Source organism: Bos indicus x Bos taurus, chromosome 22 (assembly GCF_003369695.1).
Source record: "Bos indicus x Bos taurus breed Angus x Brahman F1 hybrid chromosome 22, Bos_hybrid_MaternalHap_v2.0, whole genome shotgun sequence".
Taxonomy (NCBI): Eukaryota; Metazoa; Chordata; class Mammalia; order Artiodactyla; family Bovidae; genus Bos; species Bos indicus x Bos taurus.
This window is the reverse complement of record NC_040097.1, coordinates 1,183,746-1,211,264: the sequence shown is the minus strand read 5'-3', so window position 1 is coordinate 1,211,264 and position 27,519 is coordinate 1,183,746. Positions and strand designations below refer to the sequence as shown.

General features: G+C 53.3%; 1 protein-coding gene and 1 long non-coding RNA gene across 3 annotated transcripts in view; one reads left to right on the top strand and one right to left on the bottom strand.

The window, feature by feature from the left end:
- Window positions 1-18: 18 nt before the first annotated feature.
- On the top strand, window positions 19-12,771 carry LOC113880860. The gene is made up of 2 exons (XR_003507852.1): window positions 19-280; window positions 11,464-12,771. It is a non-coding gene; the product is annotated as an uncharacterized LOC113880860 (long non-coding RNA).
- Window positions 12,772-18,859: 6,088 nt separating this feature from the next.
- KBTBD12 (kelch repeat and BTB domain containing 12) overlaps window positions 18,860-27,519 on the bottom strand; it is a 51,088-nt gene continuing 42,428 nt past the window's right edge. Inside the window, exon 6 of one of the 2 annotated variants that reach the window (XM_027523744.1) lies at window positions 18,860-20,291. In XM_027523744.1, the coding sequence (XP_027379545.1) occupies window positions 20,110-20,291 (182 nt within the window). In that variant the 3' untranslated portion in view covers window positions 18,860-20,109. The remainder of the gene's footprint in view (window positions 20,292-27,519) is intronic. The other variant, XM_027523745.1, reaches the window with a different exon arrangement.

Here is a 27,519-nt window from a genome sequence, read left to right as displayed (position 1 = left end):
CCGCGCGCATCGCCCGCGCCGAGACCACAACTCCCGGCATGCAGCGGGGCCGCGCGGCCTGTCGGGAGTGAGGCCGGAGGGCGGGGCGAGGCGCGGAGCCCGCAGAGAAAGGGGCGTGCGCCTGCGCAGTTGGACCCGCGTGTTGGGACCCGGAAGACGTTCCCCACGCCGGCTTGTCGCCCCACGCTTCGGGGCAGCTGTAGTTCGTTTGGCGGCGTAGACCATGAGCTCCTTAGTGCAGGCCTGTCCTGGGGCCAGCTGGGTCCCTGGCGTCCGGCAGGTGCGCGGCGACGGGACGACGGGCATCCTTTGGTGGGCTCATCGAGCAAAGCCGCGGCTGCTTGGGGCGCGGGCCCCGCCGACTGTGGGGAGGGGGCGAGGCCGGAGGAGGCGCCCCGGGAAAGGAGCCGTTGCGGTTGCGGCAGACCGCCTGCCCGAGGTCTCCGGGGAGAGGAGGCCTGTTTGGCGGAGGGCTGTGTGAGGGTAGCGATAAGGTTCAAGGCTCTTGGGGCCGTTGGGCGGGGCGAGGGGTGCTGGGCGCGGAGTTTGGGGTTTATGTCCGAGCAGCGGTGATCGCCGGTGGCACGCGAGCGGTAATCTGAGGAAGGAGACTCCGTGCCGTCAGCGTCTGGAGCAGGCTGGCGCTGCTGCCTGGGGTTAGGTGGGGTTCCCGAAGCGCAGCCTGGAGCTGGGACGGATGGAGTAGGAGAGCCGCGGTGGCGAGGTGTTCTGCAGTATTAGTTTAGGGCTTGCTATTTCTCCTTTCCCTTCCCTCCCGTTTCTAGCAGGTAGCCAGGATTTGTACATCTTTCCCTCAGGGATTTTTCTAAGACGGGAAGTCCTTTTTTGGAAACCTAACCGTGGGTGGAAATACAAATGCCGGCAGAGGTGGGCAGGAATTTCAGTGAAGTGGCCGCGTGTGGTAGCACTTGCTATGCATCCCCCAGAGAAAAACGTTAAGTCCGACCCTCCTCGGCCTGCTTCTGAGAGCAGCCCCATCTTCCCGTGCAGGACCTCTTTGTAATAAGTGCTGCAGTTTTGTGTCAGCCCCTGGACACAATTCAGCAGGTAGCTCAGAGCTGATACTAGCACATGTGACCATGCACCATCCTGATGGTGAAACTGTTGAAACGCTTTATGGTAAAAATTATCGTAGTAATTGTACTGTGCTTTGTGACCACACAGGCTGCAGCACACCAGGCTTCCATGTCCTTCACCATTTCCCAGACTATGCGCACACTCCCATCCATCGAGTCGGTGATGCCATCCAGCCATCTCATCCTCTGTCATCCCCTTCTCCTCTTCCTTCAGTATTTCCCAGCGTCAGGGTCTTTTCAAATGAGTCGGCTCTTTGCATCAGGTGGCCAAAGTCTGGAGCTTCAGCATCAGTCCTTCCAATGAATATTTAGGGTTGATTTCCTTTAGGATTGACTGGTTTGATCGCCTTGCTCTCCAAAGGAGTCTCAAGAGTCTTCTCCAACACCACAGCTAAAAAGCATCAGTTTTTCGGTGCTCAGCCTTCTTTGTGGTCCAACTCTCACATCCATACATGACGACTGGAAAAACCATATCTGTGACTATACGGACCTTTGTCAGCAAAGTACTGTCTGCTTTTTAATACTTTGTCTAGGTTTGTCATAGCTTTTCTTCCAAGGAGTAAGCGTCTTTTAATTTCATGGCTGCAGTAACTGTTCGCAGTGATTTTGGAGCCCAAGAAAACAAAAGTCTGTCACTGTTTCCATTGTTTCCCTGTCTATTTGCTGTGAAGTGATGTGACTGGATGCCATGATCTTAGTTTTTTTTGAATGTTGAGTTTTAAGCCAGTTTTTGCACTCTCTTTTTTCACTTTCATCAAGAATCTCTTTAATTCCTCTTTGCTTTTTGCCATTAGGGCAATATCATCTGGATATCTGACGTTATTGGTATTTCTTCTGGCAATCTGGATTCCAGCTTGGCTTCGTCCAGCCTGGCATTTCACATGATGTGCTCTGCATATAAGTTAAATGAGCAGGGTGACAATGTACAGACAATACACTCCTTTCCCCATTTGGAGCCAGTCTGTTGTTCCATGCCCAGTTCTAACTGTTGCTTCCTGACCTGCATACAGGTTTCACAGGAGGCAGGTAAGGTGGTCTGGTATTCCCATCTCTTTAAGAATTTTCCACAGTATGTTGTGATCCACACAGTCAAAGGCTTTGGTATAGTCAGTGAAGCAGATGTTTTTCTGGAACTCTTTTCTTTTTTCTATCTATGATCCAGCGGATGTTGGCAATTTGATCTCTGTTCCTCTGCCTTTTCTAAAGCCAGCTTGAACATCTGGAAGTTCTCGGTTCAGGTACTGTTGAAGCCTGGCTTGGAGAATTTTGAGCGTGCCTTTGCTGGCGTGTGAGACGAGTGCAGTTCTGTGGTAGTTTGAGCGTTCTTTGCCATTGCCTTTCTTTGAGATTGGAATGAAAACTGACTTTTTCCAGTCCTGTGGCCACTGCTGAGTTTTCCAAATTTGCTAGCATATTAAGTGCAACACTTTTAACAGCGTCATCTTTTAGGATTTGAAATAGATCAGGTGGAATTCCATCACCTCCACTAGCTTTGTTTGTAGTAATGCTTCCTAAGGCCCACTTTACTTTGCACTCCAGGATGTCTGACTCTAGGTGAGTGATCACACCATCGTGGTTATGCGGGTCATTAAGATCTTTTCTATATAGTTTTTCTGTGTATTCTTGCCATCTTTTCTTAGTATCTTCTGCTTCTGTTAGGTCCATACTGTTTCTGTCCTTTATTGTGCCCATCTTTGCCTGAAAAATTCCCTTGGTATTTCTAATTTTCTTGAAGAGATCTCTAGTCTTTTCCGTTCTATTGTTTTCCTGTTTTTTTGCATTGTTGTTTCTCTCTCCTTGCTGTTCTTTGGAACTCTGCATTCAGATGGGTATATCTTTCCTTTTCTCCTTTGCCTTTGGCTTCTCTTCTTTTCTCAGCTATTTGTAAAGCCTTCTCAGACAGTCATTTTGCCGTTTTGCATTTCTTTTTCTTGGGGATGGTTTTGATCACTGCTCTTGTACAATTGTACTGTTACAATTAGCTAATATAAATTTTCATATAAACTCAGTGGTTTGTGCTGACAGTTTTAGGACATTAGTACCGTAGAATACGAATCTGCTGTTGTAACCACATCTGAGGAACATTCATGGCACAGTTTGGTCTGTGTCACTGAAGGGACTGTGGCTAAGTTGTTTGTGTTAACAGAATGCAGATTGCTTTAGGAGAATCACTGACTTAAAATTTTGTCTGCCCAGTGTAATTCTTTTAAACTCTAGCAGCAAGTATGCAGTTTTTTTGTGCTATACACTTAAGATTGTATTATAAAGATTAAGAATAACTATCTAAAGTGAAGAGATGATAAAATTTGGGTAATTTTTAATATTTTTAAATATAATAAATCTGAGTCTTGTTAGTCTGCAGAACAAAGAAGGAATTATAATAGTAGTGAGTCCCAGCCTGGAACTTGTTTTGATTCTGTGCAATAATCTGCACAGAATAAAACTTGTGTTAAATACATATTGTTGGGTTGGCCAAAATGTTCATTTGAGTTTTTCCATGAGATGTTACAGAAAACCCAAATGAACATTTTGGCCAACTGAATACATAAAATCTGTAGTCCTGGAGTAAAAAATGACTTGATTTTTTTTCAACCAGGAATTTGAGTTGGTGCTAATGACAAGTTTTGGCTACAAATAGTGCTCAGAAGTTATGTGTTAAAAGAGCAAAGTGCTAAATATGTACATTTCATCAGGACGCTGTTAAAGCATGTGGTTCAGGTGAAAAAATCTGTGCTAGAACTTAATTAATAATTTTTGATAAAGTGATACAAGATCTAAATTAAGTTAACTCTTGTACTTTTCTCAACAAATTGTATTTCTTACCACGCGTCATACAAATATCAGAACGAGCTGCAGATTAATTACTAAAATTGAACCTTGCTGGACAGTTTGAAGTGCAAGAGCAGTGGCGGCAGTTTGGAAATTGGTAAGCTCTGATAGAAGCTGAAGTGCAGAGGTTTTAAGAGTGTTGGCCTTTAATGAGAGATGTTTTAAATGTGAATATCAATATTTTAGTTTTATGAGAAAATAGCTTAACTATTAGAGCTGTCATCGTTGTAACGACTATGGAATGATTGAACATAGGATATGTAAATTGCTGTAGTCTGTCAGGCTTCTGTTAACAGAACACCATCGGCTGGGTGACTTCTAAATAAAAGACTTGTATTTCTCACAGTTCTGGAGGCTGGAGTCTGAGATCGGGGCCAGCACCGTGGGGTCCCGTGAGAATACTCTTGTGGGCTGCAGACTGCTGACTTCTCTGGGGGACCTCAGAGCAGAGAAAGCGGGGTCTCTCGTGGCTCCTGCGTGTGCGTGCTCGGCTGTGCCTGACTCTTTGGGATCCCACGGACTGCAGTCCGCCAGGCTCATCTGTCCTTGGGATTTCCCAGGCAAGAACACTTGACGGGGCTGCCATTTCCTCCTCCAGGGGGTCTTCCTGGCCTGGGGCTTAGACCCGTGTCTCTTCACCCTCCTGCATTGGCAGGTGGATGCTTTAGCACTGTGCCACCTGGGAGCCCAAGGTTTGTGTTTGTTTAAATCCTTGCAAATGGACAGAATCCATTACTGCCAAGGAGTGAAGAAATGGCAGGAGTTGAATCAGCTGCAGCTCTGTGCCTCAAGCCATGGAGCGCCTGGCAGTCATCCCTCCAGTTCTGCTTCCCGAACGCAGCGTGTCGGGACTGTTCGGCACAGACTGGTCGCAGCGCTGGTGGGGAACGGAGAGCGGCTCAGCCACGCAGGGCCCCTGCTCGGGGAGAGGGGGAGGCCGCCGGCTGAAGGGCACCTCTCCCTGCAGCTGCCGCCGAGACCTGGCCGCCCTGGGGAGCCACAGCCCCCGCAGCACGGATGAAGGCTGGTGTCTCAGCACGCAGGCTAGAATGCCCCCCCAGGTGCGCGGCGAGAGACTCCTGAGAAAACACACCGCACACTGGCCGCTCCTCTGGGGCCAAACACCAGCTAAAAAGTGAGAGCCTCAGAGGAGGAGCGCTGGTGTTACCTAAGAGCTTGGTAGAAATGCAGGTTCCCAGGCCCAAGGTCTGACTCGGAATCAGCGCAGAAGGGGCTGAGGAAGTGGTGGTGCCGCAAGTTCTCAAGATGATTCTTATACTTTGAGAAGAAATGACCCAAAAGAAGGGCTCTGGTCTACAATGTCCACCCTTCCCACCTCACCCAGCCCTGATTACCTCCCGAAGGCCCCACCTCCTAAAACCATCACACCGTGGGGGAGGGTTAAGGCTTTAACATGAATTGAGGAGACATTCTGCGACCCCTATGGACTGTAGCCGGCCAGGCTCCTCTAGTCCATGGGATTCCAAGCCTAGGCTTAAGTTTGCATAACAAGCAAAGGAAACTTTGAAACGGATGTAGATAAAAAGTAAGTGCACCGAAACGAAGTATTGATTCCAGGAGAAAACCTATTGGGTTGTCTAATCAGTAATATAAAAAGGGTTTTGGTGGGAAAATGAGTGATGAACTTTTCAGCTGAATCTCGAGATTTGGCTAACTGCTTGTGAAGCTTAACGGATTGAGGCTGAACACAGTAGTAAATTAAGCCTGCTGTTTAAAAGTTACTTCAGAAGCGATTTTTGTGACTTAGTTGTAAAAAAGAAAAAAAAAAAAAAAAGGAATATTTGAGACTCAGACTGTTTGAGTTGCCTGGAGGTTCTCTGGAAGACCCTACTTGCAAAGCTGTTTTTATTTGAACTGACTTGGAGCTCAGAGTTCATCCAGTGCAAAAAGCCTTTTCCCCAGCTGTGGTTTAACATCACAACTGCCCGCCCAAGGGAGTGAAGAATGCTTAAGCCGGAAGTTTAAAGGAGGAGGGGAACGGGCAACCAGGGTCCAGGGGCCTTTGAGAAGCCCTAAAGCATCGGCTCTTCGCTCTTCTGGAAGGCCTTTGCTCGGAGTAGAGTAGGCGCGTGCCCAAGGCTGTAGGAAGACCTGAGAGGTGCTGTGCTTCTCTCCCAGACCTCCAGGCCCCACAGCAGGCATGAGGGCTGGGCAGACTTACCCAGGGCCGGGCCCTCAGCACTCTGCGAGCCCTGTCTGATCACTAGGTGTCCACAGAGACTTCAGTGCTCACACATTGCTTTCCAGAGTCAGTTCGGGTAGATCAGGACAGCAACAGAAACTGAAGCCACCCTTGGGGAGGGGAGCGAGTCTGACTTCCAGAGTTGCTACTTTATATTGCTTAGAATACCACGCTGTCAACAACATATTATGAAACATGCTAAGAAACAGAAGTGAAAAGAAAATACGGTGTACACACAGGAAACGAGCCGTCCATAGAAGCTATCCCTAAGGACACCCAGACGTTGGACTTAGAGCAGGACTAAGTCAGCTGTTTTAAATGTGTACAGAGTAAGTCAGGTCTAGAGACTTAAACATTTCCCTGGTGGCTCGGTGGAAAAGAATCTGCCCGCCCACGCAGGAGATGAGGGTTTCATACATAGGTTGGGAAGATTCCCCTTGAGGGAAATGGCAACCCACTCCAGTATTCTTGCCTGGGAAATCCCACGGACTGAGGAGCGTGGCAAGCTACAGTCCAAAGGGTCACAGGGTCGAACACTACTGAACAACTACACGTGTGTGCACGGGAGAACACGCTCACCAAATAGAGAGCACCAGTAAAAACCGGAATTAGGGCGTAAAAGACAGAGACACTGAAGTGGGAAAATTCACTTGAGGGCTTAACAGACTTCACTAGGCAGGATGAAGAGTCCAGCCTTACGGACAGATCGTTGGGATGATCTAGAGGCGAAGAAGCGAGCGAACAGGCAGCGTACGGTGGTTGCTAGCTCTGACGGCAGCGAGACCAGGAAAGGGCTCCGTCTGGTGCCGCGGTCTCTCTTGAGGACCGTATGGTACGTTTGTACAGTCAGGCTCCTGTCATCCCAAAGCAGGCCCCTGGTCGCGGGACGCACTGCACTCCACAGCGTTCTGCTAGGATGTCCGTTACTGGCAGGCGGCGTGCTGCAGACAGTCCCTGGCTTGTGCGTAGCTAGCTTCTTGACCGTCTGTGACACCTTCATCCCCTTTCAGAAACCACATTTAAAGTGCAAACAAATTCAGTCTGATTTACATAGAAGCAAATTACACTTGACTGCTGTCTAGTCACATACGTAAGTTTGTTTTTTAATAACATGACACAAATACCGTTCATCTGGAAATACACTTACTAGGAAATATTCTTCCGTGTCGGGTGAATGAAGTGTGTGTACAGGGATGCCTCATCCTTCCAAAACTCTTTTGAGGAACTATGGGGCCGACTTGTATCTGTCTCCTAGGGGTTCAGCTTGGATGGGCAAAAAAGCCAGAGGCTTGACACTTGTAGCCACACGCTCTGGGAAGCAACTCACCCAGAAGGACAATGCAGATAGAGGAGTGCGGTTTATTACACCGACGGCCCGAGGCAGAGTCTCCTCTTAGCCAAGGACCCCGACCAGTTTCTGTGAAAACCTTATATGCTCAAACCCACCTCCCCAAATTCCCTGAAACTAGTCTGAACAAAGGAAAAGAAAGATACAATCAAAGTTAACCCGTGATTCATAAGCCTTAAGCCTAGGTGGTTAACAGTGGACAATTATCATTGGCCTGTGGTCACACCCAAGTAAGCATAATAGAATGCACGATTCTATTCGGTTACACAGATAATTAGGATATTCTTTTAGGCGGAGAGTCCAGGTACGAGCCCTGGGGCTCTTCCTTCCGGGGGCCTAGTTTTCCAGCGGTATGTTGTTTCCATAGATACTGGGCACAGAGCTCAGAGTCCACAGTCTGACCCAAGATGGAGTCTTGCTTTCAAAATAGAGCCTGTTCTGTCTCCTCCTTCGGCATGAACAACAACAATCAACGAACGTCGAATAAGACGGCAGTTAACAGTATCATTGGGAGGGTTTGAGGGTAGCAGGTTAAGTGGCAAATTCAGGGCCAGTTGAGTCGCTCAGTCGTGTCCGACTCTTTGCGACCCCATGAATTTAGGGCCGGTACAAGAGACAAAGCCGCCTGTAAGCTCGTGAGATCCAGGATTTGGTCGCAACTGGCCTGTGGGGCGGGTGTTGCCATTGCTGCAGCTGGGCCCCACAACACCCAAAACCGATGCCTAGAGCCGCCCTTCTCACCGTTGTGTGTTTCTGCTAAACCTCATTCTTCCCTGTTGGACTGTCTTCCTTCATAAAGCAGGATAAATAAGCGTCCTAACGTATGAGTGTCAAGTCTCACTTGGGCCCACAAGTGCAGGTGAATCCTGGGGCCTTGTAAACGAGGGGAGCGAGCTTGGGTGTGCACGGGGGGTGCTGGGGACTGGGGCAGAGTGAATCAGGATGCAGCCTGACTCACCCCAGCCTGGTGCCAGGGAGGAATGTAAGCCCAGGCTGTCAGGTTTCTCCGAGAGGCCCGGCATCTCAGGCTGGCCCCACCCAGGAGGGCAGCAGGGCCCCCGAAAGCCTGCCCGGGCTTGTGGTCCTGAGGCGTCTTCTTCCCCATGGCAGTCAGCACACGGGGTGACGGGGTCTATCCAGGCTCTGAGTCCCGGCAGGGAGGAATGGTGACGGGGTGGAGGTGAGCAGAGCAGTGTCTTCTCTCTGGTCGGAAGCCGGGGTCTTGGCAAACATGACGCCCCTGTTCTGATTATAAAGTAACTTGGGGTGTTAAGGGTGTTAGAAGACGCGTAAATGCACAGGCCAGTGACGGAAAGTCCCCCACCATCCGCCCGTCTGGAAGGAAGGTCGGTTTCTTGTCTCTTTGTTCGCACCTATTTGTAATGTAATCGTGACCACATGTCTTTTTCTCTATTGCTTTTGTATCTTAAATAATTTTTGATTTTCAAAAGTTTTAATATTTAGATAAGTATTCTCAATGTTACTGTCTACTATTTCCCTCGTATCACTAACATTTTTTTCCCATAAACCACATTTGAATATTCTACTCATGGGAGGTGCCTCCAGGGATACATGCTATGCTATGCTATGCTAAGTCGATTCAGTCGTGTCCGACTCTGTGTGACCCCAGAGACAGCAGCCCACCAGGCTCCCCCGTCCCTGGGATTCTCCAGGCAAGAACACTGGAGTGGGTTGCCATTTCCTTCTCCAATGCATGAAAGTGAAAAGTGAAAGCGAAGTCGCTCAGTCTTGTCCGACTCTTAGCGACCCCATGGACTGCAGCCCACCAGGCTCCTCCATCCATGGGATTTTCCAGGCAAGAGTACTGGAGTGGGGTGCCACTGCCTTCTCCGCTAGGGATACATAGTGGTGTTATATCCATGGTGTGATCTATATATATATATAGAGAGAGAGAGAGCGCGCGATTTCCCTGAAGTCAGGGGTTTAGAGTCTTCACTGTTACAGATCACACTGGGATGAATCTCTTCATGACCAAAATGTTGCCTACATACCCTCTTATTATTTCTTTGGAATAGAACTCCGAAGGTGGGAGTTTCTGGGTGGGTCAGCAGCAGCAAACATTTCTCAAGTCCTTGGCGTGTGTTGCGATGTTTCTTGAGGATGAGCCGCACCTGGTTGGACTCTGAAGCAGGTGGTAATTTTAAACACGAAAGGCCCGTGTTCTCAGCTGGAATGGAAGCGGGCTGTGTGCGGGCCTCTCGGGATGCAGGCTGACCTGGCCTGCAGGACCGGCCACACCTTCTAGAATATCCCCCTGTCCCCACGGCCTCCCCCCGTTCCTGGCGCCTGTGGTTTTCTGCGGGTGGGTGTCCTCCTTACCTGGATGACGTCGCTCCCAACAGGTTCCAGCCCACTGAAGCCCATCAGTGTTCCCAACACTTTCAAGCTGGTCTCCGGCCAGGGTCCTGGCCCACAGAACGCACGTGAGTCAGTTCAGAGGCAGAGGAAGCCTTTGCCTGAAGAAGGGAGAGGCGGCTCGCGCCCCCGGAGCCCGCGCCCCCTGGCCGGCCGTTCTCACGAGAGGGAGTCCGCGCCCCGCATCTCTCGTGGCCCGAGGTGGCACGGGGTCTGCGTGGTCGTTACACCAGTACCTCTGAGGTGACGGGTGCGAGGGCCATGCATGCGGCTTCCTGCAGGCAGGTGAAACTGGGCTAAGCACAAAGGAGAAAAGAAGTTGGAGCTTTTTACTACCAGATCCTACTGGTATTTCCTGGGAGTTGGGCGGCTGCAGTGGGCTGAGGCCCAGGGAGTCCCTGACCCCCGAGCGCAGGGGCTGCTTCCAGCACCTTCTGTGGGGACACTGGCCCGGCGTCTCGGGAGGGGGCGTCAGGCTCCGCTGGCCTCCCCAAGGGGCTGGGTTGCAGGGGAGAGGTGCCCCGAGGTGTGGGCTGGCTGAGCCTCCGGTCTGGGCGCTGCCCTGCCCTTGGACTCCCAAGAAGTGGGGTGGCCCTGGCCCTTCTGCGCTGGCTTCAAGCAACAGGCACGGGGGCTTCGGGGCACATCTGCTGAGGGAGTCAGGCCCCCGGGGGCTGTAGGGCTGGGGCAGTCCACTGTCCAGAGTGACCGGGCTCCGGGGGTCGGGTCGGGGGCCGTGTCAGCTGCTCTGCCTTGCCCATCTCTTCCCCGAGCCCAGTTTCCCCCCAGGAGGAGGTGGGGGCCACCGAGGGAAGTGGCTGAAGACCAGAGGGGCTGCGTCTGTTCTTGGGTGCAGGAGGGACTTTTACACAAGGGGGCCTGACGCCAGGCGCCCCGCAGCATGAAAGGGTCACCAAGTGCCAGCGGCTCCCAGTGGGTAGATCCAGGCCCGTGGGGCAGGGGGTCACCTTCTATCTTCGAGACCTGCCGGGGTCTCAGTGCTCAACCCACGGTGTTGGAAGAGCACCGTCGTCAGGATTCTGAGCTCAGACTTTGGAGTCAGAAGGCACAGCCTCCAGCCCAGGTCTCTGACGGGCCCTGGAACCAAGGGCGGTAGCCTAGCCTGAGTCGTGCTCATCTGAGCTGTGTCTGGCGCTAAGCACTCAGGGAGGGGAGGCGTGTGAAGCATGCCAGGTGCTTCCTCAGGCGTCCATCGGTCAGTAACTGCTGGCTCAGGAGTCAATGGAAAGGGGAATCAAGGTCACCCTCTTGCTTCACAAACCTCCTCCGCGTCTTGCTTCCTGCCGTGTTCGTACAGAGTCCTCACTTTCCTAATTCCTGGAAATCTGAACCCACCTCACTGCTCTGTTGTGGTCCGCGTGTCTGCATCCACCGGGACCTCCAGAGTGCCTTCCGGCCCAGCGTCCCCTGCCAGGATGCCCAGTAACTGCCCTCCCGCACTCCCAGGCGGCCCCATGCAGCCCACCCGCCACAGGCTTCTAGAGCTCACGTGTCCTTCCCGGCGTCTGTATCACTTAGGAGTAGGTCTGGCTGCCTGTTACAGAAAACCCCAAATAACAGCAGCTCGCACACTTGGTTTCTCTCGTCAGTTTCCAGGAGTCTGGAGGGAGCTGTCCTAGCGCAGCCGCCTGGCTCCGTGGTCTCAGGGCCCAGGCCCTTCTGTTTCTACCCCGTCGCCTGCGACACCCCATCGTCCGGCATGGCTGCTCGAGTGCCAGTCTTGCGTCTACACTCCCGCCAGCCAGCATGACGGAGGAAGGGGGAGTTGCAGTGTTCCTTTTAAAGACCCTCTCCAGAAACTGCACGCACAAACCTTCCAGGTAGCTCTCGTAGGCCGGACTCCAGTCCCTCGTCACACAAGGGCGGCTGGGGCCTGCATCGCTGAGCCTAAGTAAGATACACAGCAGGAAAAGCATTCACATGCATCGAGACTCGGGTCACCACGTCCAGGGCCAAGGTGGGGACCTCGGTGCCTCCACAGGCTCCTTGCGTGGTCCCAGTTTTGAGACCTCCCCCAGGTACGTACTGTTCTAGCCTCTGCTGTCGTCGATGACTTCTGCACGTTCTGGAGCTCTGAGTGCACAGAAGCACTCAGCGTGGCCCCTTGTGTGTCTGGCTCGTTTCACTCAAACACGTCTGTGAGAGCCGTCTGCGTTGCTGTGCATGCAGTGATTTGCTCTTTATAGAAAATGTATTTATTTTTGGCTGTGCTGGGTCTCTTGCTGTGTGCGCTTCCTCTCACCGCGGCCGGCAGGGGTTGCCGCAGCCTGCGGGGGTTATCGTGGTCGCACGCCGGCCTCTCATTGCAGTGCTGTGCTTGTCTCGGGTCCCAGGCCCTGGAGCACAGGCTCAGCAGCTGTGGCCCACGGGCTGAGCTGCCCTGCCGCCTGTGGGATTGTCCCGGACCAGGGGTTGAGCTCGTGCCCGCTGCACTGGCAGGTGGATTCTTTTGGCACTGAGCCACCAGGGGAGCCCCCAAAGCTCACCTTTCTTCCTGGACAGCTGTGCAACGTGCGACGGAAGCACACAACCCCTCAGCCACCACTGTAGTCAAGACACAGAAGAGCTAGGTCCACGTGCCCCGTGGGCAGCGCCTCCTGCCCCCAGTCTCAGCTCCTGCCAACCACGGACGGATTTTCTGTCCCCGCGGTTTTACCTCCACGCCTCCATATGAACGCAGCCGTGCAGTGTGTGGGCTCTGCGGCTGGCTCCTCCGGCTCGGCGCCTGGCTCCTCCGGCTCGGCTGATACCCAATTCACCGAGTTGTTGGAGCTTGTCTGCAGAGCTCGCCTCTTCACAGCTTTGCAGACCCACCAGCCGCGCCCGAGAATTCCAGTTGCCCTGCAGCCTCACCAGCAGTTGCTCGTGTCGGGCTTTTAATAAAGTGTCCGTCTCTCGTGCAGCGTCACCGTGTGTGTCTTACACGGGAGGACGTTGCTGCACGGTGTCCTGCTAGCTTCTGCTGTAGGACAGCATGACGCGGCTGAACGTGTCCACGTGCCCCTGCCTCGTGGGCCCCCCTGCCCGCCCCGCCCAGGTCATCACAGCACCGCGGTGAGCGCCCTGCGCTGCCCGGAGGCCTCCCACCAGCTGTCCGTCCCACGCACGATAGCGTGTACATGTCAGCGCGCCTCTCAGTTCGCCCCCTTCCCTGCCCATGTCCGCAAGTCCACCGTCCACGCCTGTGTGTCTGTTCCTGCAGCAAGGTGCGTTGGCCCCATTTGTCTAGATCCCACGCAGATGTGTTACTATATGGTATTTGCTTTGCTGTCTCTGACGCACTTCACTCCGTACGTGTGTGTGCGTTAGTCGCTCAGTCGTGTCCAACTCTTTATGACCCCATAGACTATAGCCCACCAGGCTCCTCTGCCCAAGGGATTCTCCAGGCAAGAGTACTGGAGTGGGTTGCCAGTTGCGTCTCCAGGGGATCTTCCCGACCCAGGGATCAAACCTGGGTCTTCCACGTTGCAGGCAGATTCCTTACCGTCTGAGCCCCCAGGGAAGCCCCTCACTGTGTATAACAGGCTCTAAGTTCTTACTGTGGTTCTAAATTGTATTTTCCTACTGACGCATTCTATTGAGCCTCTCTTCGTGTGCATATTTGCATCTGTAGATCTTTTTTTTGGGGGGGGGTTACCATCTTTTCAGGCATTTTGCCCGTTAACAAGATGGATTGTTTGGATTTTCTTATTATTGAGTTTTGACAATTCTTTGTAAGTTCTAGCTACACATCCTTTATTAGAAAAAGCAAGACACTTCAGAAAATCATCTACTTTTGCTTTATTCACTACGCCAAAGCCTTTGATGGTGTGGATCACAACAAATTGGAAAATTCTTCAAGAGATGGGAATATCGGACCACCTGACCTGTCTCCTGAGAAATCTGTATGCAGGTTAGGAAGCAACAGTTAGAACTGGACGTGGAACAACAGACTGGTTCCAAATAAGAAAAGGAGTACATCGAGGCTGTATATTGTCACCCTGCTTATTTAACTTCTATGCACAGTACATCATGAGAAACGCTGGACTGGAAGAAACACAAGCTGGAATCAAGATTGCTGGGAGAAATATCAATAACCTCAGATATGCAGATGACACCACCCTTATGGCAGAAAGTGAAGAGGAACTAAAGAGCTTCTTGATGAAGCGAAAGAGGAGAGTGAAAAAGTTGCTCTAAAACTCAACATTCAGAAAACTAAGATCATGGCATCTGGGCCCATTGCTTCATGGCAAATAGATGAGGAAACAATGGAAACAGTGGCAGATTATTTTGGGGGCTCCAAAGTCGCTGTAGATGGTGACTGCAGCCATGAAATTAAACGATGCTTGCTCCTTGGAAGGAGAGCTGTGAGCAACCTACTCAGTGCCCTGTCCAGGCCTCCTGGTCGTTTCCCCAGATGTAGGGCTGCCTACAGGCAGCTCCTAGTTGAAATGTAAGACACCGTCGGCACTTTGGAAAACACGTCTGGCTGTTCCTCAGTGACCAGATGACTAGCGATTAAATGTCAAAATTAAAGGAATGACTTAGGGCTTAACCGTCAAATGTTCTTCACGTGAGCTGTCCTGCGTGCTTAATCACTCAGTCAAGTCTGACTCTGCGACCCCATGGACTGTATCCCACCAGGTTCCTCTGTCCGTGGGATTCTCCAGACAGGAATACTGGACTGGGTTGCCGTGCCCTCCTCCAGGGGAAACTTGCTGACCCAGGAATTGAACCCGCATCTCCTGTGTGTTCTGTAATGCAGGCACATTCTTTATCCTCTGACCCAGGAAGTCCATGCTTAAATATAAGCCTCAAAGAATTAAAAACAGACGTTCAAACAAAAACTTGCACAGGAGTGTTCATAGCACCACGTTCACCATAGTCAAAAAGTGGCGGTAGCCCCGCGAGTAAGGAGGAGATCAATAAGAACACGAACAGGAAGCTCCCTGGCGGTCCAGTGGCCCGGGTTCGGGGCTTCCACTCCAGAGGGCTTGGGTTTGACCCACACGCCCTGGTGTGACTGAAAAAGATGAAGATAAAAGGTGGCCCGTTCTTTTGGCTGCAGCAGAAACAAGTGAAGTGCTGACTCTTCCTCAGCGCAGCTGGGCCCCGGAAACATGGTGCTCAGTGAAAGGAGCCAGTGCCCGGGGCGTGCTGTGCGAAGCGTCCAGAACAGGCTGCCGTGGAGGCGGACGTCAGGTCAGTGTTTGCCGGGGGCGGGGTGGGGATGCAGGGGGTGAAGGGCACCGGGAGAGTGTGGGGGTCTCTTTTTCCTAACGAGCCCAAGTAGGCCGGTTTCAGCTGCTGTCTGTGTGAGAGCGCACAGGCGGAGCAGAGAGCTGTGGTCGGCATGAGGTCTGCCCACCCCAGCCCCGCAGTCCCAAGTGTCTTCTCCCCGTTGTTCCCTTCTCTCCTTGGGATTTCGTTTCAGGGTGATACAAAAATGCCCTGCGCTTGGCGGTTGTGATGGTTGCACAGCTCTGAACACTGAATCACTGTGCATTTTCAGTAGGCGAGCGTTGCGATGTGTGAATTTAATCTCAATAAAACCGCTACAAAGCTGCGCTGGCCTGTTTCTCTCTTCTGCTGATGATCCGCTCGACTCCTTCGCAGAGGCTTGTTTTTTTTCTTTCTTTGCTGGAAATTCCTCCTTTATGCCCACCGGCCTGGGCTCAGCGGAAGGTGTTTCTGGAAGCCGGGCGTACAGTTTCCGGGCTGCCGCAGCCTAGCCGTGTCTTCCGTCTCTGGACCCTGAACAACTCCGACTCCTCCATCCCGCCCCTGCTCAGCTGTGCCCCCTGCTGGCCGTCCCGGGAGCCGTTTGCATGTCCCTGCGGCCTTCCTCCCCAAGCTGAAGGGTGATGGAAAGACACGGAGCGGACTGATCGAGGTCTTGGCCTTCTGCTTGCTTGGCTGAGATGTAGGAACGGAATAAAACCTGCAGGGTGAGGGTGGAAGGAGGAAAGGGAACCGCAGGCGGGTGGTGGAGAGCCGAGTGGGGAGGCCAGTTGCCGGTCCCGGGCAGGGCTGGGCTTTGGCCAGCAGAGCCACGGCCACACATCCCGTCCCGCTGCCGGCTGTAGGCCAGATGAGGTCTGCAGGGGACGCCAGGCCTGTATCCGGGTGGCTCAGGCCTGGTGGGCCTTCCTGGGGTCCCAGGGGATGGACGGGAGGGGCCAGGGGGACCCCCCTCTCCCCGCAGGAGGGTCTGGGTAGGGGTGGGGTGAGCTGGAGGGCAGAGGCTGGGGTAGAGGGAGGCGGCTGCCCTGGAAAACGTGGTCTCGGGCCTTCTGGACTTTCCAACACAGAGGGTCTAGGCTGGGGTCACTAGCCTAGGTCCCTAGTTCCCTACTGTGCACACCCCAAGTGATCTCTGTAACCCTACAGGCCTCAGTGCAAGAATAGCACTTTTAAAGGATGTGGAAAACACCTCCCCCCCTCAACAGAAATCAGCAAAGACTGTGTAACTCAGACCATCTAGCCCACAAAGCCTGAAATACTGCCTTTCAGCTCTTGACGCAGAAAGTTTGCTCATTACTGCTGTAAATCCTGAAGTGTGGGGACCACCCCGCCCACTGAGTGCTTCCTTAGGTTCCAGCCTCCTCTGCCCGATTGTCCGAGAAAGGCTCGTCTTCCAGGTGTAAAGGGAAGTGAGCTCAGGTTGGAGAGAAGGAAAGACGCGTGTGCCCCGTGGGGACCTGTCCTGGACACAGACAGGAGGTTGTAAGGTTGCTGAAAAGGAGCCTCTGTGTCGGGGTGCACCTGTCGTTGCTGGCTGCCCTGGGAGGGGGCCCACGTGGTGGGGGCGCGGGTCAGCTACAGCACTCACCCCCCTGCCCCCAGCCTCGAAGCCTCTGTGTCCACCTTGCCCCCTGCCTGGCTCATCGCAGGCCCCGGACGACTCCCTGGAGGACTGACTCCCTCAATTCTCTCGACAGGGTCAGTCGGAGCGTCTCCCCGACACCAACATGAACAAGCGCAGCAAGTTGAGTGACCAGGCCACACGCTGACCAGTGGGCACCAGGCCAGGTTAGTCCAGGGAGCTCTCGCTGCGTGGGTCTCACTCCAAACAACGTTCGAGAAATGCTGTAACCAAACAATTACAAAATGTATCATAAGAGTAAAAGTATAGAGAACAGGGTAAGAGATGCCATGGAAACCCTGATGCTGGGGAAGACTGAAGGCGGGAGGAGACGGGGACGACAGAGGGTGAGATGGTTGGATGGCATCACCGACTGGACGGACAGGAGTTTGGGTGAACTCCGGGAGTTGGTGATGGACAGGGAGGCCTGGCGTGCTGCAGTCCATGGGTCTCAAAGAGTCAGACACGACTGAGCGACTGAACTGACCTGAAACACCCAAGACAGATATTACCCCTAGTCGTGCGCAGCGTGGATCAGAGCCACTGAGGCCCGGGAACGCTCGGAGGGCCCCGAGCCCGCAGAGCCGCCCCTGCGTCGTGTACCCCTCCCTCCGGGCCGCCAGCCAGGTCCCAGAGTCCCCCCAACCAGACTTTCTCTTCCGCTTCACGCGGCCTGTCTCTGAGTCGCGCAGGGCGCTCCTGTGTGTTTCCAGCCCGACCACGTGGTGTTGCGCGGTTTCTGGTTCGCTGCCTGTCTGCCCTCGGCGCTGTATTTCCGAGGTTCCCCGCCCCCGCAGACGCGTGTCTGCTCTGATCTGCTTCACTTCTGTGGGGTTTGCAAGCAGGACCGTGCCTGGACGCTCGTGCATTCTCCTGTCCTGGGCGCTGGGTCACTTCTGACCCCACATCGCAGAAACCCTGCTGTCAGTGTGAGCTCAGGCCACGGCGGCTGCCCAGGCCCGCCTGCACGTCCACCATGAGGGGCCAGCCCGGAGCCCCCGGGGGCTGCCTGGCTCCGGCCGCACGGGCGTGAAGCAGCCCCTCCTCCCGGGTGGACTCGCTGCTCCTTTGGAGCATCCTTGAATCCTCCTTGGATTCATCCGCTGAATCCAAGAGGATGAGCTCCTTTTCCTGGTTTCCTGGCCCCTCCAGGCTCCCTTTCTGTGAAGCCTGCTCATCCCTTTCCCTGTTCTCCCAGGTTTTTTTTGTTTTGTTTTTTTTGCTCATCCCCCGTGCGGGCTGTCTCCCCGGGGGCCCGAGCTGCGCCTTAGCGCAGCCGTCCAGGCGGTGTCCTCAGAGGTGGCCCCGCGTCCCGGTGTCCCCGGCTCCGGCTGCGGCCTCGCTGTGGGAACGCCGCCAGGGGGAGCAGCTGCTCCACTGACTGCGCGTCCCCGCCGCGCAGGGCTCCAGGACCCGCCGGCCCGGCCCGGGAGGGCGCAGCGCGGGCGGGCGCCCCAGGAGCGGCCGCCCGGAGAGCACGTGGGGCCGGCCCGCCCAGCCCGGCCACGCCCTTCCCGAGCGGGGCCTGGGCACAGGCTGCCCTTTCTGTCCACCTGCTCGTGGGAGGAGCCCCCCAGGACCCCCTATCATGGGCTGCACCCCCCACCCCCCACCCTGGGCTGCACACCCCACTCCCCACACAGTTAGGGTCACTTTGCTCCAGGAAGCGAGTCACTCACACGACGGTTCGGGGGTAGTGCCAACCTCCTTCTTTGAGTCCGGGGGCCCTTGTTAGAGCCAACTGGAGGTCGCCCCGCAGGCGAGGGGGCCTGTCCCTCACTGTCCCGGGGACCTCATTCCCAGACTCCGAGGGTCGAGGCTGCGCCCCGCCCCGCTCTGGGCACTGGCCGCAGCAGCTGCTCATCTCAGGAACGCTCAGTCTCTGTGGCTCCTGTCTCTCCCTCTGCTCCCTGGGGGTCTTCTGTGATTGGTTCCATCTCCTCTGGGGCTTTGGCTGCCCTGGGGAAGGGACCACATCCTGTCCTTGGCCACCTACCCATGTCCTGGGCTCTGGGCCTGTCTCCTGATGTCCCTGAAGATGGTCCTCCCTGACTCTGATTCCTGCCCGGGGAGTGCTGAGCACCCCTCTTCAAATGAAAGCTACCCTGAATTGTAGTAGGAGAAACGAAATGAGCGCAGCGTTTTATCCATGAGATCTTATTTAATGACTCATTTTACAGCACTTGCTCACCATAAAGTCAGTCAGTGAGAACGAAGATGCTTCAGCGCCCGGATCACCGTCCCCAGCCCCACCCTGTGCCCCCTGCTCAGCCCCAAACTATCCTGTCTCACACGGAAGAGAACCAGCAACGGTCCCGGTTTTATGAGCCCCCCCACTCCATCCCCCCCCCCCCACCAACATGCACTGGGACAGCCTTCAACTCAGGTGAGAACGGGGCAGACAGGGAAACACTTGAGGCTGGGCTGCTAACTCTATCAGCAAGGGGAGGTTGTCGCGGCTGTTCAGCCTTTAGGTCGGGTCCTGCTCTCTGCGCCCCAGGGAGTGCAGCGCTCCAGGCTCCTCCATCCTCCACTGTCTCCCAGAGTTCACAGTCACGTCTAGATCCCACCACTCCATCCTAAAGGAAATCGACTGAATATTCCTTGGAAGGACTGATGCTGAAGCTGAAGCTCCAATCCTTTGGCCACCTGATGTGAAGAACCGACTCATTGGAAAGGACTCTGATGCTGGGAAAGATGGAAGGTGGGAAGGCAAGGGGACGACAGAGGATGAGATGGTTGGATGGCATTACCGGCTCGATGGACGTGAGCCTGAGCAAACTCCAGGAGTTGGTGATGGACAGGGAGGCCTGGCGTGCTGCAGGCACAGGCTCGAAAAGAGTCGAACACGGCTGAGTGACTGACCACCAACACCACAGGCACACGGCTCTACGCCAAAGCTGCCTCTGTCTACGCTGGTCTCCCCTGGGGAAGTTAGAGAGCATCCACTGGCTGTTCCTGCTTAAGTAAGAGTCTTGTGCACGTGAAACTCTTGGGAAATTGGTGAAGGATAGCAACCAGAATGCACTCTTTGCACGCAGTGGGCTTCCAGAAGCAGAGATGACGAGTGAAATAGACGGGTGTCCGAGGGCTGTTCAAACAACATTCCTAAATTATATTTTGAGAGAAGGCTGTTTCCCGACGCTGCTCAACTGTGACTCAAGTGGGCAGCTCCGTCCTTACCCTCTGACCTTGGGGAAGCATTGCAAAGGCTGGGTCCCCTCTGTCTGCATAACCCACATCCCCTGCAGCGCCCAGCACGCGCTGCTCTGCTTGGGGGCCACTACGCATGCAAACGCACATGTCCCAGGTGAGGGATGTACGTGTGGACCCCCATGCCCAGTGCCTCCTCCGCAGACACCACGGGAGGCCCCCCCCCGTGACGCTGACCTCAGCGCCCCCCGCCCTCCTCCACCAGATCCGATGGCGGGGGGATGAGGTCGCGGGGGTTCATCCTGGCCACCAGGCAGACGTCGTAGCTGTCGTGCATGAGGACGTCGACGGCCACGACGTTCCACTGGTTCTCCCAGGGGTCCAGCTCCAGGATCTCCTTGCAGATAACCTCGTGGCGATCTGAAAAGCAACAGAGAAGGGCGGCACTGAACCCAGAGGCCGTCGTCGCCGTTTCGCAGCTTCCGCTAGAAGGCGCTGCGCTCCAGAAGTCGGCTAACAGCGTGAACATCGCACCGCGGCAGACACGGTGCTTCTGACATTTCAGGAATGAAGAAAGGCCGCGTGACACCTCACATTCAGGTGTTCCTCAGACAGGCCATGACTGAGTTGTACACGCACTGTGGAATGGTCCCCACAGTCAAGCTTTTCACACACCCCTCACCCCACATGATCCCCCTGTGTGTTGAGAACACTTAGCAAATCTCGGGTACACAATGCAGTGTTGTTTTCTGGTTGTTTTTTTTCTGCCAAACAGCTTCTAGGATCTTAGTTCCCTGACCAGAGATTGAACCTGGGCCGCAGCTGGGATAGCCCAAGTCCTGACCACTGGACAGCCAGGGGGCTCCCAGTACCGTCAGCTGCAGTCCCCCACCAAGCCTTAGATCCCAGAACGCCCTCAGCTTGGAGCTGGAGGTCTGGACCTTCCGACCAGCATCTCCTCGTCTGCCCTGCCCACCTCCCCGAGTCCCCGGCACTCCCGTCTCCACTTCTGCTTCTGTGAGTTTGGTTATTCTGGAGTCCGCGTCTCACTGAGACCACACGGGGATGGTGTTTCGGTCTGGATTGTCCCGCTTAGCACCACGTCCCCAGGTTCACCCTTGTGTGGAGTCACAAACGGCTCTTTGTGACCCAGCGACTGTAGCCACCAGGCTCCTCTGTCCATGGGATTCTCCAGGCAGGAGTACTGGCTGCTGTTTCTTCCTTCAGGGGATCTTCCTGAGCCACTGAACTCATATTTCTGATCTTCTCTGTCTCCCCTTCTTACTTTTGGATTATTTGAATTTCTGTCTCTCTTTTTTGCTTCCCTGGGTCTCTCTTGTGCTGCGCAGGCTTGCCTCTTTCGGAGCACAGGCTCCAGACCAGCGGGCTCAGCAGCTGCAGCTCATGGGCTTAGTTGCTCTGAGGCATATGGGATCTCAGTTCCCCGATCAGGGATCAAACTGGCGTCCCCTGAACTGCAAGGCAGTTTCTCAGCCACTGGACCACCAGGGAAGTCCCTGGATTGCTTGAATATTTTAAATATCCCATTTTAATTTATCTTGAGATTTTAAGCCTCCTTATTTTTCTTTGTTTAAAAAAATTTTTTTTATTAAGCATGTTTTTTCTACAGCTATTTTTCAGTAGTTGTTCTAAGGATTGCAGTGCCTTTGAACGGACTGTTTGCATTTATACCTCATCACGTAAGTGGAGCAGGGAGCTCCCCTCACCGCATCTAGACTCTCAGGCTCTCCACCCCTTTCCACTTAATTGTCACGACAGGGAGACGGCCCTCTCTGTGTAACAGTAACCACACTGAGAACACGACCAGACAATGCTAAGTTTTCCAGTCAGCTGCCATTCTCGTGCGCAAGAACTGAAGAGGAGGACGCGTCGCCCATCGCGTTTAGCCCGGCCTCCCCCGGGCTCCTCTGCATGTCTCTCCTCCAGGACGTCTTCTCAGCGATCCCGCTGCCCTTCGCTCAGAGGATTCTCCTCCTCTCTCTCTCTCTCTCTTTAAAGCAGGCTTGCTGGCAATGCATCCTCTTAGCTTTCCTCCTCCTGAGACAGTTTGATCGTCATTTTGCCTTCAGTTCTGGGGGATGTTTGTGCTGGATTTGTAATTCCAGAGAGCTGGCAGTGTGTGTGTGTGTGTGTGTTGTGCTTAGATTTTGCTGCATTGGCTTCTGGTCTCTTTGGTTGGAGAAACCTACAGTCATTCTAATAATTTTCCCTCATATGTTCTCTTATTTTTCTCTGGCTCTTAAACATTCAGTTCAGTTCAGTCACTCAGTCGTGTCCGACTCTTTGCGACCCCACGAACCGCAGCACGCCAGGCCTCCCTGTCCATCACCAACTCCCGGAGCTCACTCAAACTCACGTCCATCAAGTCGGTGATGCCATCCAGCCATCTCATCCTCTGTCGTCCCCTTCTCCTCCTGCCTTCAATCTTTCCCAGCATCAGGGTCTTTTCAAATGAGTCAGCTCTTTGCGTGAGGTGGCCAAAGTATTGGAGTTTCAGCTTAAGCAGCAGTCCTTCCAATGAATATTCAGGACTGATCTCCTTTAGGATGGACTGGTTGGATCTCCTTGCAGTCCAGGGGACCCTCAGGAGTCTTCTCCGACACCACAGTCCAAAAGCATCCGTTCTTCGGCGCTCAGCCTTCTTCACAGTCCAGCTCTCACACTGTTGTTGTCTCTTTTAAGGGAGTGACTCAGTGGTTGCCGTGTGCTCACAGCACTGTCTCACCAGCACCATCTGGTTGGAGAGCATTTTCATCACCCCCAGAAAGCAACCCTGTCCCCACTAGCTGTAGGTTCCTGTTCACGCCTCCCCCAGCCCCTGACATCCGATCTGCACACACTTGCCTTTTCTGGGCATTTCGTATGAATGGACTCATCTGGGGTCTTCTGTGACTGCCGTCTTTCCCCGAGCACAACGCTTTCAAGGTTCATTTACGCTGTAACCTGTGTCAGCTTCATTCCTCTGTCGCCAAGGAACGCTGTATGGATGGCCCGTGTTTTATTTGGCCATTTGTTAGTTTGTTAGTTGATAGACACTCAGGTTGGTCGGGTTTTGCCTGCTACAAACCCTGCAGCTCTGAACACTGGTGCCTGTTTTTGTGTGGACAGATGTTTTCATTTCTCCGGTGTATGTGCTTTGGAGGGGAATTGCTGCTGTCCATGGTGCTACAAAGAGTAACACACACACACACACACACACACACACACACACACACACACGATGTGACTCCAGAAACCTCAGGTTTCAAATTCCACAGAAGCTGCTCCATTTTACATTCCCACCAGCCCTGTATGAGGCTCCAACGTCTCCAGTCCTTGTCAATACTTGTTATTATCTGTTTCTTTTCCTCACAATCACTCTGGTGGGTGTAAAGGATGATCTCACTGTGGCTTTGATTTGCATTTCCCTGGTGGCTGGTCATGTGACTCCCTGGCCATTTCTTTATTTTCATTGGATACATATCTATTCAGATCCTTTGTCAGTTTTTTTAAAAGTGTTACTAATAGTTTTCTTTGTATTATTAAGTTGTAAGACTTTTAACAGATTCACGATACAAGTTGCTTATTAGATGTGTGATATTTTCTCCCATCCTGTGGGTTGCACTTTCTCTCTCTTGACATGGCCCTTTGGAGCACAGAAGTTAAAATTTGATGCACAATGCATCTATTTTTTCTTAGTCATGCTTTAAGTTTATATAAGAAACCATTGCCTAATTCAGGAGGATCACAGAGATTTATGCCTATGTTTTCTTCTGAAAGTGTATAGTTTTTTCCTCTTGGGATTAGGTTTTTGATCCATTTTGAGTTCATTTCTGTGTCTGTGTGAGGTCCAAACTTCATTCATTTGCACATGAATGAATATCCAGTTATTGCATGTGGATAGCCAATTATTCCTGCACCATTTGCTGAAAAGGGGATCGTTTCCCCATTGAATTGTCTAGTACTGTTATTGGAAATAAATTGGCCATTAAAATAAGGGATCATTTCTGGACTCTCAGATATATCCCATCGATCTCCATGTCTATCATGGTGCCCCTGCCACACCGTCAATTATTACTATATGTGTGAAGGAAGTTTCGAGATTAGGAAGTATGAATCTTCTTCTTTTACAAGATTGTTTTGAGTATTCTGAGTCTTTTGCATTTCCATGTAAATTTTAGGATCAGTTTGTCGATTTTTGTGTGTGCTGTCTTACCATTTATTTGGCTTTCCAATGTCTGTAATGATGTGCAGTTTTCATTGCACAAGTGCTGAGCTTTTTGCAGTCACATTGTGTGTGTGGGTGTTACTTTTGCAACCCTGTGGACTGAGGCCTGCCAGGCTCATCTGTCCATGGGATTTTCCAGGCAAGAATACTGGAGTGGGTTGCCCTTCACTTCTCCAGGGGATCATCCCAACCCAGGGGTCAAAGCCTTGTCTCCTACACTGCAGGTAGATTTGCTACTGTCTGAGCCACTAGAGAAGCCCCTTATTATTTCTGATACTATTATAAATGGAATTTTTTCTTTTTTTAGTAATTATTTGGCTGTGCTTAGTTACAGCACTCGGGACCTTTAGTTGCGGCACGTGGGCTCGAGTTCCCTGACCAGCGATCGAACCCAGGCCTCCTGCGCTGGGAGCAGAGTTAGCTCCCGGACCAGCAGGGCAGTCCTGGAGTTGCTCTCTCGACGTTATTTTTGGAGTGGCCGCTGTGAGCGTATGGAGATACAGCTCATTTGTGTACATTCGTCTCCTGTCCTACAGCCTTGATGAACTTGTGTTAGCTCTGGTAGCTTTCTTCTTTTGTGGATATTTACCTGCTTTCCTGCGTCTGTTCTCAGTTGCAGCACGTGGATCCTCTCTGCGGCAGGCTGGCTTCTCTGTGGTGGGCGTGTGGGCCTAGTGGCCCCGCTGCTTGTGGGATCTTGGTTCCCCAACAATCAGGGATCGAACCCGCCTCTCCTGCACCACAAGGTGAGTCCCCAAGCAGTGGAGCACCAGCCAGGTCCCTCTCGGAGCTTTTCTGGTGGGTCCTTCAGGCTTTCCAAATAAGATACCATGTCCTAGGCAGTTACCTATTCCTCTCCAATCTGGATGCCTTTGATTTGTTTGTTTTCTTTCCTAACTGCCCTGATTAGTACAATGTTGACTAGAAGTGACGGGGTGGGGGGGCGTCGGTCTTGTTACTGGTCTTGGGGGAGAGCTTTCAGTCTGGCCGTATGTCTGATGCTGCCTGTGGAGTTTCATAGACGCCCTTCACTGGGTTGTGCAAGTCCCCTTCTGTCCCCGTGTTTTGGGTTTTTTATACCACGGAAGGTGTTGGATTTTGTCAAATTCTTTTCTGCCTCTCTGGAGATGATCAACCCGATTTTGTCCTTTCTTCTACAGACGCACCAATGGAGCGTCACGTTGGTGAATCTCTGTGGGCCGACTTCGGGCCTGGGTAACTCCTGCTCGCTCACAGTGCGTGATTCTCTCCACATTGCTGTGTGCAGTCTGCCAGTCTTCATTGACAACTTTGGCTCCGTATTCACTCAGGGATAGTGGCCTGCGGTTTTCTTGCAATGTCTGTGCAGTTTTGTTGTCAGGGAAATACTGGCCTCATCAGAAGAGCTGGAAACGCTCCCTCCTCTCCTGTATCCTGTGAGTCTGTGACGCACTGGTGCCATGAGCGCGGATCTTTCTGAATTGTAACCTTGGCCTCCTCAGCCTGTGCTGGAGGTGGACAACAGAGGCTGTGAGTCTGTCTGTTACCCGGGTGAGTCCCAGGACTCCGGGCAAGAACTGTGAAGAGTCTGGGACTCTGCTAGCGAGCTTGCTGCAGCTCCATGGATACCGGCAGATGGCCCGCAACTCCCAGGTCTGGAGGAAGGACCCAGTGCACCCGCATTTTAAAGCTGCCAGTAACTTGAGCTCCAAGCCCCACGGCAGTGCGGAGAGTGCCACCCGAACAGTCAGTGGGCTGCACTGCAGGAGGGGAGCCCCAAGCGCAGCCACTGGGAGCTTTTATAATGGCCCGTAAGCGTGACTGACGGCCCTTGCAGTGTTTAACTCTGTCTCCTGGCCCCCAGCTATGCTTCTTTTTAAAGTATTTTATTTCTATGTGTGTGTTTGCCTGCGCTGGGCCTTAGCTGTGTGTGGCATGCAGCATCATCAGTCTCCATTGCAGCCTGCAGGGTCTAGTTCCCTGACAAGGGGTGGAACCTGGCCCCCCTGCACTGGGCACTCAGAGTCTTCGCCACCCAGGGAAGCCCCACTTCCTACTCCTACTTGGCTTGGACGCCTGTTTTTAGTGAAGCAAAACCTAACGAAACGGAATGGGGGAGACAGATTTTGGGAGACACAGTATGTCTCACGTCTGAAAACGCGCCCCCTACTTGGCGATTCGGCAGGTATGGTGGTGCGGGGAGAAGGTGACTCCCGTAGGCGTTTGAAAGCAGTGGCCTCCCTTTCTTATGGCTTCCGGCGTCCTGTTTCCTAAGGGTGGCTCCTCTGATTCCCGACCCTTTCTACTAGACGAGCCCTTTCTCTCCGGGACTCTCGGGACCCTCCTGTGTCCCCGGCATCCTGCGCTTCACTTCACGTCCGTTTCCTCCCACTCTGCTGGGATGGCTGTTTCCTTTCATCGGGGGACTTCAGTTCCAGGAAACTCTCCTCATTTACTGCAGGGGTGTTTCATCCAGCCGTTGTCTCTATTTCTTTTCTCTCTCTTTTTTTTTCTTTACTAAAACGCCTATTATTGAAATATTGGACATTGCAGACATACTCTGCCTTCCCCTCATTTCCTCTCCAGGTGCTGAGATGTCCCTTCCACCCTGCACCCCAGGTTCTCTGCCGTAGATTTCTCTCCTATCGTGTTCGTAACCTCCAGGAGCCCTCTGGCACCGACGCACACTCTCTCTCTCCTCTCCAAGGACACGTCTCCTCCTGGCATAGCCTGTTTGCTCCAGCCTGTTCCTTCGTTTCTGTGTTTTAATTTCTCTCTGTTATGTACATGCTTTCCGCGGAGGTCTGATGATTCCCAGCTGTTTGCTATCTGTAACAGAGGGACACCATGGAAGCCTTTTCTGTGCGGTTCCTTAGGGGGTGAGTTGCTTTCCCTTTCCGGGGACGGGGGTTGCTGGTCAATCCCCAGGGGAGAATTATCCAGTCTCCTGACTAGAAGGTACAGCCCATGTCTGGGAGCCAGAGAAGGAAGAAAGCTGATGCTCTCGAGGTTCAGGATGTAGCTGTTCTCTTAAGTTCCCTGTTTTTATCACTGATCACCTCCCCCACCCCGCCCCATCCTCGGCTTCTGTCTTTGTTGGGGTGTGGGAGGGCATGGCGGGGGTCTCCTTCCTGCCTCTGTCCCCATGTGGTCAGCGTCAGCCCACTCCCCTCCCGCAGTCGCGTGTCCGCTCCCGGGCTCTGTGGTTTCTGCTTCCTTTTCCTGTTGCCAGGTGAGCGCTGAGCTCCTGTGTCTGGGCAGCTACTCATCCACCCACGTAAGTGCTTCCAACTCTGTGTTGCCACTGTCCCCTGTCCCCTTCTCTCTGTCTGACTGTGTTCATCCCACGTACTGTCCTTTTCAGGGAGTGTGGGAGAAAACAGAGGTGTCCCACCCACCATTTTAACCAAAACCCTATCACTGTATTTATTATGTGCTCTG